General features: G+C 38.0%; 1 protein-coding gene across 1 annotated transcript; it reads right to left on the bottom strand.

Annotated features, from left to right (window-relative positions):
• Nucleotides 1-5,008: 5,008 nt before the first annotated feature.
• Nucleotides 5,009-6,077, bottom strand: LOC103714046 (germin-like protein 5-1). Its single transcript, XM_008801178.4, has 2 exons — nt 5,822-6,077; nt 5,009-5,739 (listed from the first exon to the last, which is right to left on the bottom strand). Exons 1-2 carry the CDS (start codon nt 5,937-5,939, stop codon nt 5,195-5,197), a joined length of 663 nt encoding a protein of 220 aa, XP_008799400.1. The 5' UTR covers nt 5,940-6,077; the 3' UTR covers nt 5,009-5,194.
• Between the last annotated feature and the right edge of the window lie 6,505 nt (nt 6,078-12,582).

Here is a 12,582-nt window from a genome sequence, read left to right as displayed (position 1 = left end):
GTGCCTATGCCTCTTCTCCGCCAGCGTCCGGCGGAGCTGCTCTCCCTGCAGCGAGAAAAGGAGCCACCTTTAGCGAATTTCCACAGAGAAAAACCAAGAAAAGGAGAACCAGGCGCACCTGCGCGCGGAGGAAACGGTCGAATTCTTGCTGGTCTTGGTTGAGTTGGGGAGTGAGGTCGTTGGAGAGAACCGGGGAGAAGAGCGAAGAGGAAAACAGGGGATTGGATTGGTTGGGGTTCTGGTACTGTTGCTGGTCTTCCAAGGCGACACGGAGGCCGGTGGAGACGACGGGAGAAGGACGGGCATGGAGCTGGGCGAGGCTTATCACCGTTGGGGGAGAGAGAGACGCAGCAGACGGCGGTCGTAGGGAGAGCAGATCAATGGAGTTCCCTGCGCCGCGTTTGCCATTGGATTGGGCGCCGCTTCCCTCTCCGCTTCCGTGGATTCCCACTGGCTGCCACCAAACAAAGCCTACTACGTTTAAGAAACAATAAAAGAGAAATCTTTGAACAGACAAGAATAGGAAAACCAGGCTCAAATCAACCTCCATTGGAGAAGAACACGGCGGATTGGTCCACGAACCGAGTTGGCGCTTGGGAAAACTCCACGATCTCTCTCTCCTGCTCTCTTCTGCATGAATCCCCACAGCCATAATTACATAAAAAAACATAACTTTTTGGATTGAGAGCCAAACAAAACCTATCATCCGGAGAAGAAGGAAGAAAGACTCACCGGTTTTGAAGCAGAACGTTGGATGGGTACTGGGCCTGAACAGCCATCGCGGAGAAGAAGAGAGGCGGATTCCTCCAAGAGGGAGAACTGAGAGAAGAGAGGGAACACCAGGTGAGCGAAGCAAACAGCGAAGTGATGGGAAGAGAGAGATGCGATCGAAACGAACGACTCCAAAGATGGCCTCCTCTCTCCCTCTCTAAAGGCCACCGTTCTCTTGCGCACACGGACAGGGGAGAGGTGGCTTGGGCCTTTTCCTTCCACTCGCCCATAGGGCCTTAAAACCAACACGTCCTCGCTCCCTTCTGCCTTCTTTTTTAGTTTTGTTAAACTAATCAATGTTTTTCCTTAATTGGGGATTTAGATTCAGTGTTAATTAGTGAATATTGCTGAAATAATTTGTAGTATGGAGGTGAAAAGAATGGGGATGATGATGATTTGGGATGGGTGCATCTTGTGTGGGTTGGCAGGGGCACATTAGCCCGAGGAATATGTGGGATCCTGTTCTTGGTATCAACTTTCTCCATTTTTGTTTATAAAGTGAAATCTTTTTCTTGTTTAGTGAGCTTTTATTTGTCCTTCTCTTCTTATTTTCCTTAGCAATGAAGGTTGGTACATAGATAACCAACAGGACTCCACTTTCTTCTTCTTCTTCCGTATCTTAGAAAATAGGGAAGATGGGATTAAACCTCCAACCTAATTTTGCTTGGTTGTTAATGCACTTTGATTGGATATATAGTAATATTATGTGGGTGTTGTTGGGGATCCGTTTATGTGGGGTAATATTGGTTGGATCTTGTTTGTATCGAGGCAGCCATTTTGAGAAGAAGACAATGGAGGGCATTTGCACATTTCATGAGGAGTTATTTTCGTTAATACAAGATAGATAATTATAAATCTGCTAATAAAAAATTATATTTATGAAAAAATATATAAAATCAACAATCGAGTATGCATTGAAATATATTTTTTCCATTCATTCTCTCCTCATTGTCAGCAACTACTATTATATCTATAAGTCAATGCGAGAGTGATACTTGGTCTGTGTGATATTTATCAGCTAGATTTTTTAAACATTTAGTTAGGAAGCATTAGCTTCATTTTCTTTTACCAATCACTCTATGCATTATATTCGTGCTCTTGAAATAACGAAAGCAAAGTTTTCTTTCAAGTAATTTCCATAGTATATATTATGAGAAGTTCGAGTTTCAAATTAAATTAACTTTGAATGCTATCTAAGCTATAGACATGCCTTAACCATGAATAAAACTAATATCATATGGTTTCCATCTTCTTCCATTGAGCTTGAAAGATGAGCATCACCAATGCTTCTTGTTTCATTATCAATATATTTATAGGTTATATTCCATCTTTATCACAATCTTCATTAGCTCCTTTACTATCATATTTGTCATTCTCCAAAATAGGCTTGTCTTTTTTTTAAAAAAAAATTATTTCTTTCAGGTGGTGATAGCATTTGAGGTAAACAATGACATACATAGAAAATGAAGTTGGAAGGTACTGATTGACTGAAAGATTGTAGTGAAAACAGCATCAACAACTAATAGCTAAATGGAGAGGCATATGAAGAATAAATAGATAATAAAGAGAGGTTTCAAAGAGAAGAGCTAGATGGAGATTTTTAGATAGAGGGCTAGAGATCTCCTCAAATGAAAAGGTGGCAGAAAAAAATAGGATGTGAGTTTGCTAGATAAGAAAAATGAGAGAGGAAAAAGCCATGGATGCTAAAGATAATTACTGATAACACCATATGGAAAAGATATTGGGGTGATATATACTGTCAGCATAGGAGAGGTCAAATTTGGAACAATAAATTATTTCCATTCCCAATCAATTATCACAAAAATTAGAAAACTTATATTTATCCTTTTAATTTGTTGGTTAATGCACTCAACCCTTGAGCTAGTTTATAAGCCTTTCTCTTTAAAATTTACTTATGGTAGTTAGAGTTTCCTAGATTTGGAATGAACTACATGATAACCTTTAATTTATGACTAGATAGGATTACTACATATGCTTTTTGTAACTCAAAAATTAAAGATAGCAAAATTCATGGTGGAAAGTCAGTTATAAGTCATAATTACTCACTCTTAGGAGGATTCATGACCCCAAAATGGCATACATGGCAAACTCTATTTTCAAAAGCTACATTTGGTAATTTATATGGAATATTGTGTATGGATTATATAAATGGATTGTATGGGACATTGCCCACCCTATCTGGCCATTTTTTGGGCTAAGTATCTAGCTTAGAATACAGGAGTGGTTATTGATACATGAACTATTTTGCATAGAAAAATCTAAAGAAAAGTGAATCATATTTGTCTCTCATTTAGATTTGAGCAAGGAAAAATCAAAAGGAAAAAATTCAAAAACAAGCTTTATCATTCGTCTTCCTCTTCTCTTGTAGAATAAAGGTGGTTCATGAAAATATTTCAAAAACTGCTTCCTTACCCCTTGTCTTCTCAACTGACATAATCTAAAGGTCCCTTTACCTCAAATTCGTTCATCACAACGCAAGAGTAAAGTCTCCCGGCAGTGAAATGGGCCATAGAAGTTGCATCATTTGACTAGAATTTGAGGACAAGGATGCTAAATTGTCTTTTTGGCTATGAGAGAAAGGATGGTTATAATAAAGAGACAAAGAGATGAAAAGGATGAGGCTAAGATATCATTATCCTCTCTTTAATCTACTATTATTCTTGGTTAATTTTTGAATTTTATCTTCTCTTTACTTATCGAATACCAAGGTATAACATGAATCATCTCCGCCAAGCATATCTTCTTCTTGTTTGATCTCTGAAACTACTTTAAGATTAGTCAGCTTTTCAACCTTATGGCTGACTAAATCTCCATAAAAAATATCCATATCTTGGATAACTTTGATATAAAAGTCTTTCTGAGCAACTTTAATCATGATCTCTTCTGAACTTGATACAACATCCATATAATCAAGCTCCTTTTGTTCCAGATTTTTCTTCTAGACTTGATTGACCCTTAGGCTGATCAATTTTGTTATGCTCTAAGTCTTCCAAACATGAACTAGTATTTAATTAATCAAGCTCCACCTGATTCAAATCTTCATCTTTAAACCAATTCTGATCTTCTTCTGAATTTTTAGGAAAGCCTGAAACTAAAATCCACTCTTCAGATGATCTTTGTTTAAGATATCTCATCTTGCTTGAATTTGAGTGGACAACCGTAAGAATATCACACATTTGTTTTAGCCCTTATGTATCCTATATATTGAGATAATTTTCTTTATCAACTGAAACTTAAATAATCCATATCACCTTTCTTGATTTCAAATTTCACTTTCCTCTTGCAACCTCATCGTCGAGAGTACCTGTAGGCATCAACTTTGACTCATTCAAGATATCCCATAAATCTTATCCTTTCAAATAAAACTTATCAATAAGCCTTATAAATTGGATAAAAGGCATTGTTCAATTTACTGACATAAGTGGGTAGTAGCAAAAGCAGCCAAATTGATGTCAGTAAGGTCATGTATGTTGAACCCATTGAGAGAGAATATAGTAGCATCAGGCATGATGATTCACCTTTTTGAATCATTAAAACAAAAGTCTACACGCTTGCACTACTGCACAACGAAGTGTTCGAAGTTTTTCAACCACATTGAGTTACAAATACACGAACCACTAATAATCAAGTCGTGTCTCCAAAAGCTATGTTTCGAATAAATCTAATCGAAACTGCAAATCGGTTAACCACTCTCCAACCTCGCTCTAATACCATGTAGAATGGCACGCTTTGCAGAGTATATCGGTCGTGTCGGCCCAAATCTAAAACAAACACCAAACAAAAAAACAAAAAAAAAACTGAAAAAAAAACAATGAGCTATACAAAAAAGCTCTCTCTTACGCTTCACCAATCAGAACAACTCTCACTCTCTCCTTTTCTCTCTTTCATTAGATAGAGTAGGATATTTGATTCTTACTCAAATTCAACACCCACTAAAAGATAAAATTTATCATTACTAAGAAATTAAAGATAGAACTTATCACCGTTAAAGAATAAGAATACTTGTAGAATAAAAATTAGTAACAATTCTCAATAAATTATTTTTTTTATAAGAAAGATACAATCCTGACTCACTTATATGCGCACATAAACGTCCGTAGCCCGCTTATATGCGCACATAAACGTCTGAGCCCAACGCATCACATCGGCCGGGTAATGGGAAGGACAGGCATGGAACGTCTCAAACGTTGGAAGGGGGAAAAGAAACGAAATCAAGTAAAGAAACAATTTTTTTTTACGAAATGATTGAATGAAGAATGAACAAACGGTATATTGCCTCTTGCTATCAAATTATTATACTTAATTACCATATACACCTCCAACGCCCCTTTCTCTCCCCAGCTCTCCTCTCAGAAACCAAAGATCAAACATAAAGCAATAATGAGAGCAATCTTTCCCTCGCTCACTTGTTCTTGGGGGCGAGGCGGGACTCGATCTTCTTCACCTCCTTGGTGCCAACCTGGAAGGCCGTGGTGAGGACGTGGTCGGGCACCGGCGGCGAGGCGGCGAACAAGGTGGCGGCGATGGACTGGGTGCCCGGGAGCTGGCTGCTGAAGGCAGAGATGACAGCGGCGGGGGCATCGGCGCCGTTGTTCTTCTGGAAGTGGACGAGGCCGCGAGGGAAGACGAAGACGTCGCCCTTGGTGATGGTCTTGCTGATGAGCTTGTTGGCGGTGGTGATGAAGCCGACGTCGAGGGTGCCGTCGAGGACGAAGAGCATCTCGGTGGCGCGGGGGTGGGTGTGGGGAGGGTTCAGCCCGTCGGGGGCGAAGTCGATGCGGGACATGGAGACGCCCAGGGTGTTGAGTCCCGGGATCTTCTCCACGTTGGCCCCCGTCACAAGGGATCCCATGGTGTTGTTGGTGGCGCCGGCGGAGGCTAATCCGTCGAAGAAGAAGTCATCCTCGGTCACGTTCGCCTTGCATTCGAATCCGTTCACCTTCATGGCTGCAGCACCCGATCCACAAAAGCATGTAAGAAGAGAAATGGAGTAATCAGCTGGAGAGGGAGAGAAGGGGGAGGGGATTACCGGAGTTGTGGTCGGCGACGCAGAGGTCTTGGAGCATGTCGGGATCGGCGGCGAGGGAGGGGGCGGCGAGAAGGAGGAGGAGGGTGAAGAGGGTGAGGAAGGAGGACTTGGTCTCCATGGTTGAGCTTGCTAACTGCTTGCTTCTTTGCTGCCGCTGGGTTTCGTTGGGAGACTTGACCCTTTGGAGGCACAAGAGAGGAGGAGGATGGCATTTATAAGGGGGTGGAGACGTGGAGCTGGGGAATAGAGTGGAGGAAGGTGCGATGTCAAGAGTAAAGGCATGGAAATTGCTAAAATCCTTGCAAACCAAGAAATTGGAAAGATGAGGAGAAAGAAATAAAACCGAATGGGGGCATTAACTGGTAACAATTAATTATTAACGACAAAAAGAGTTAAGGGGTGGTCTATTTTCCTCTAATTACCATATTTATGCAGGGATTTTTGAGGTTTTCTTTTTCAGTATGGTTTCAACGTGTCATGGAGCTTCAATATATGTGTAGAGATTATTTTTGTTTTAAAATTTTGATTTTATTAAAAATTAAGTTTAAATTTAGTAAGATGGTTAAAAATATCGAAATTTTTAGAACTAAAAATAAGAATTCAAGCACGTGGGTTATTATTTTTTTTGGTACATCGGCAGCTCACACTAGCCTTGCGTGGCACTGCCATTTAAATCAAAAAACAAAATACTACACAGAGGTAGAGAAATATATATAGAGCGGATCCATAGAATATCTTTAAAATGATGAGCAGCAAAAAAGATGATCCAATCGGTAGCTCTATTTATCTTCCGAAATACGTGCACAATGTGGGGGACATTACATTTTCTTAGTTGCTGCTGAATGTCCTCTAAAAGCATATGGCCGAGCACCCCCAACATATTAAAAATATGTGTGCATCTGTTCCATCTAGATAATTTTTTATTATTATTATTTACCATATTTAATGTGCGGGCTCTGTTTTTCTTTTTAAGAGTGTGGCTACAGGAGGAAGTCCGTTGCACTTTAATCCATCTATTATTAGTTATAGTGGTAAAGATTTTTCTAATTCCTAGATTTGATTTTCTTAGATAATTAGTCTTTTCTTACTATCAACATGATCTCGTTAGTGAATTACAGATCAGAAATGCAACGAGCCAACAGGAATAGATAAGTGGAGAAATGAAAATATTAATAGTAGAACGGGCATAGCCATCAACCCAACCTATCACGGAGAGAGGCACGCAATTGATTACATTTTGTCCTAGCCGTATAAGTCCATCGTCCTTATAGTTTTAGTGCCGGTTCATAAAGGACTCATTTGATTTACAAACAAACAAAAAAAAACAAAAAAAATATATTTTTTATATTTTATAAAAAAATTCAGATAAAGTATGAAAAAATTCAATTTTTATCGGTTGAAAATAGGTGTAGTTTTTTTCCAAAAATATCTTTAAATTTCTAGATAGAATAAGATAAGATATATTCTTCTATTTAAAGTACAATAAGTATTTTACATAATTTTTTTTAAAAAAATAGATGTTCAATCAAATATAAATTATTTTATAATATGTTTTTTTTAATAATCAATCAAACATAAAAAAATATTTTTTAAAAATATTATATTTTTGATACATAAAAAATATTTTAATAAAAAAAATCTTCTTGCAAATCAAAAGAACATAAGAACTATAATGCAATGTACTATAAACAATAACATTAGCATTGTGATTTTGGGTGTCTGCCGCAAGCTTCCATTAACCTTCGCAACTAATGGGCCCCACGCTGTCTGTGGGTCTGGGTCAGCGTGCCGGACTCCGGGGCCCGGACGAGTTCGCCCACTAAGTATGTTGACGGTTCTACCCTCCACGAGATCCACAAAATTACGAGGTTAGCGGTCCTCTGGCAGTCCGTCAGGGGGGGTAAAAGTATCATTTCGCATGAAGGTTATTGTCGTGCGGTGCGGTCAAGCAACGCTGCTAAACTACGGCGAAGTAAAGGATTGGATTAAACGCGAAGACTGGGTGTATGCGTCCACGGCCCGAAAGCTTCCAGCGATCGATGGATGCCGAAGACCCGTTCAACCCCTGTAGACCGACCGGGCTGACTCAGGGTCGCACGGCCATTAGCAACATCCTCGTCGCCTCTTAGCCTCTTAGGGCTCGTTTGGTTCGCGGAAAGTATTTTCCCTCCTAAGAATATTATTCCTGAGAATCAGATTCCTAGGAAGAGGATACCTAGGAAAGTACTTTTGGCATTTTTGGTTAACCATGGAAAAGTGATAAATTTTCAAAATGCTTATGTTTGGTTGACCATCAATTTTCCTAGAAAAGTTATGTATAATTCCTATTATGCCCTTAATAAAAATTAGGTCTTTAATGCCTCTTTAATGCTTCTTTAATGCTGAAGGGTCTTTTTGAGAAAAAATAAAAAAGGAGTGATTCTCACCTCATGGAAAAGTAACTTTCCCATGTTTCTCATGGGAAAGACTTTCCCATGAAATGTGGGAATCATATTTCCATGGGAATACAACTTTTCCATCTCTCTTCTTTGAAAACTCCAACCAAACAAAAGGCATTTCATTACTTTCCCGTTGACCACACTTTCCCCCCTTCTTTTCCTGCGAACCAAACGAGCCCTTAGTCCATTTCGTGCCTTGAAGTCCCATCGTTTTGCAGAAGGTTCCGGGTTCCACCGCCGTTACGCATTCATGAGTGTTGGCATGCTAAAATAAAATGAAAGAATACAGTTTGTCCTTGCAAAATTCCATTAAGATAATAATGCCCTTCTTTAGAGCAAGATTTAAAATAATGGTTGGGATAATGTTTATAATTTTTTTTTTATTTGACAGATGAGTTGTTAGACATTCCTCAAAGGACCAAGGTAATTAGGTGTTTAATTATTGTAACAAGAAATCCAGTGGCACCAACTTTTTTTTTTTTTTTTTGGGGTTAAGACTGGGCATTTCACATCGTTCTAGTATTACTGCGTCCAAATGAGTCAGAAAGCAGCAAAATATGAAAAACTCGTAGAGCAAACGTTATGTCGATCTAGAGCACGTTCTGGAGTAGTGAGTCATGAAAGAGACCATCCAATTTGTAGCTCTATTCGCCTTTCCGTAGATTTGTCTCGCCTTAAGAGAAATGCATCCTTTTGCCAAACTCTATATAGTGCTCACCTCCTTAGCCTATCTCTGGATCTAAGTAATCACCACAACAAAGTTGCCCTCAATCAGGATGGAGTTAGCTCTCAAGATACACCGAGCATAGCTAAATCCGGCTTAGGCAACTAACGTTTTTATGGGTGTTTGTTATTCCTCACAATAGCTAATAAAGACATTTATAACGGCCATTCTTTTATTTTCAAAAATTTAGTTCATAAGGCAAATAATGTAATGGTTTTTGAGAGTCCATTGCTTGGAGATATCATAACTACTAACATCTACTAGTAAAACATGAAGTCGGACCTCTTTGCTCAGCAATTAGAGATTTTAGATTTGACTCTCGGCTAACACATTTTCATAAAACATGAATCCAAGTAATTAAAGTGTGGGAGGATCTTCTTCTATTTCCATAGATGATGGTTGACTCACCATTTTTTTTAAATAGAATAACAAAAAGAATGTAATTATCTTATAGGGCAGACTCGTGGCTTAAGAAGCCTTTGTGAGAGCAACCCTAAGCAACCTGAAAGGTAACGAAAGAGAAGCAAGATGAACTCCTCTGTAGTCAACACGAGCCTAAGTGCTATTATCCACCAATATTTTCCTTTTAGTTGTAAGTTATAAAGTAGGCAAGCTTATAATCCAACTTGCCGCAACTCCTTTTATTGTTTATCGCATGGCAGATGCAGTTAATTCATCCTAATGTCTCATATTGTTAGAATTTAGAAGAGTTAAACCCTATATTATTGTACATATTATTATTTTTGGATAATATTACTTAATATGATCATGAAATCAAGTTTATTGCGTCAAAGCTGCCAGTTTAGACCTAGTGGGTGACATTGAGTGACTTGATTGTCTGTTAGAAAGTTGGAACATCCGGGCCATGATTGGCAACAATTGGCAACCATGGGTCTCCAAAACAATTTATACTAATTTTCACCCCAAAAAAATCTTTTTTACTAATCAAACAACAATTCAAATTTCTTTTTAAAAAATATAGTCTCGTACGATGATCAAAACCATGGGTAAGCAATGTAAGGGGGCAATTCGATTATTATGTTGTAATGAAAAGAAAAGTTGTGCATGTGACGTGTTGCTTGTTGTTTTCAGATTGTTTTTTTTATTTTTGTTTATATATAAATTTGTAATGATTCTTGTACCAAAAAAAAAATGGAACCAGGAAATCAGGCATGTGGAGGAGTTTGGCGATTAGAACCATGTTCTGGTGCGAGGACTTCTTCTTCTTTTCTTTTCTTTTCTTTTTTTTTGTGCTGCTTTGACGGATTTTCCATACAATGCATATACGAATACACTCAATAAAATCAAAAAACACAAACTCGCGGAGTGCCTGTGACAGCTCCTCCTCTCCTGACCATATGATATATTCTGAGTGGTGGGCCGCATAGGCAGCCACCTAGTCAGCTGCCCCGTTGGCTTCTCTGAATACATGCTTGGTCTCGAAGGCCATCTCATTCCTCATCATCATCCTTATGTCCCAGATCAGGAGGTGGTCCGTGCTCTCGCCCCTCGGTCCCCTCGAATCCATCCGATGACCGTGGCTGAATCGCCCTTTAGGATGATCGAACTGGTTTGCAGCACCTGCCGCGCATGTTGAGAACCTGTCCAGACAGCTCGCAACTCCACCTCCGAAACCGACGTGTCAAACAACTAATAATTATCCATTGCCATCATTCTAGAGTGCGGATCTCGTATAACAAAACCTGCACAGCTCCGCTAAGTTGGGTTTGAAACCAAGCAATTAATTAAAATTCGTCTGCAAATCTATTCATGGCATTCACGGACAGCTGCCCACCTTGGCCCCTCTCCACTGGTTTTAGCCTCCATGGCCACCTAACTCCTTAAATAAAGAGGGAGAATATGAAGGGCGGGAACACGGGATGGTAGGAGCTTAACTTTAAAGCAGCTTCAGTTTAGTTTATGAGGGAAAAGAATGTGCCAAATGCGCTTCATACAAATCACGCCACATCCATTTACTGTTCAGTGACAGTATTTGGAAAAGTAAAAAAGTGGAAGAGCGGCCATTCTGCCTAGCTTAAAGTATTTGATCAACTATGACATGGATGTTAAAAAGCAGTGGAATCATGTGCATATCGTGATGAATATCATCTTATCCTTGTGTTGGAAATAATATGTGATTAGGGTTGAACATGTGCATTTGAATGAATATTGGCATATAAAATCTCTGGTGCGCGCACGCTCGTGTGTGTATGTATGTATATACATGTGCGCGCGCACGCGCGTGCGTGCGCGTGACAATAAGAAAAGAGGATTCTGTTTGTCATCCAATTTATTAAGATAATAAATATTAAATTAAGTATAGGCGAGATTCGAGACTGACATTAGTAATGACAAGCATCAACAATCTGGTCTATACCAATTAAAATTCATAGGGTTACTTGAGAGTGAGGTTGAATTTTAATTAGGTGTGGATCAAGCTGGAGAAGGTTTGTGAAGTATACAATTTCAGAACATCTATAAAGAAGCAATATATATATATATAACAATAGGAAAAGAAGATTCTGTTTGTCACCCAATTTATTGAGATAATAAATCTAAAATTAAGTGGAGGCAAGACTTGAGACTGTCATTAATAATAACAAGCATCAACAATCTGGTCTATAGCAATTAAAATTGTGTGTGGATCAAGATAGATGCAGATCGCGACAACTAGAATCCTGATTTTAGAGAGGGTTGGTGAAGTAAACAATTTCAGAAGGTCTATAAAGAAGCAAATATGATAACTGATTAGATGGTAAGCCAGATTAGGATATTATTTAGATTCTTTACCAACTTCTGAAACTCCAAAGATCTTAACCCAAAACTACTCGTCCTTTTTTATATGAAATAGCTTTTATAATTGTTTTGGATTTGCCAATATAAACATCCCTATAGGCTCGTTTGGTTCATGGGAAGAGAAGAGGACAAAGTATGTCAATAAAAATAAAAAAATGCCTCAATATTTGGTTGGAGATTTGAAAGGAGAGAAATAGAAAAATAGCTTTTTCATGGGAATGAATTTTTAACATTTTATGGAAAAGAATAATCCATATGGAACATGAGAAAGCCACTTTTTTATGGGTTGGAATTGTGATATATTTTTCCCCCAAAAAATACCCTTTCTCAATAGCTATTTTTAATATTTAATCTTAAACTATTAAAAATATACTATTAAAAGTTAACACAATATAAAAAAGTTGTGGTAATTTTAATATAAAGATTATTAAAAACTATTAAAAATTATCACAATATAAAAAAGTTGTCTAACTATTAAAAATTGATAGAATTTTAAAAACTCAACCTAATAAATATTTTTAATAGCTATTTTTAAATATTTAAAATAAAATATTTTTAAATATTTAAACTATAGCTATTAAAATATATTGTGGTGTTTCTGGTGTTGAACCTTCAAAACCTCCAAACCTTGGTATTCCAGGTGGCTGATTCTAAAAATTATGCATGTAATATTTTTTTCTTACAATATCTTTATTAAGAGCAATACATATATTTTACATGACTTTCAGAAAAAAATAGGTGCTCAACCAAACATAAGCTCTTTTATAAAGTATTTTTCATATGTCATTTTTTCGTGATCAACT

Source organism: Phoenix dactylifera, unplaced genomic scaffold, assembly GCF_009389715.1.
Source record: "Phoenix dactylifera cultivar Barhee BC4 unplaced genomic scaffold, palm_55x_up_171113_PBpolish2nd_filt_p 001095F, whole genome shotgun sequence".
Taxonomy (NCBI): Eukaryota; Viridiplantae; Streptophyta; class Magnoliopsida; order Arecales; family Arecaceae; genus Phoenix; species Phoenix dactylifera.
Note: the sequence above shows the minus strand (reverse complement) of the source record. Positions and strands in the feature narration are given on the sequence as shown.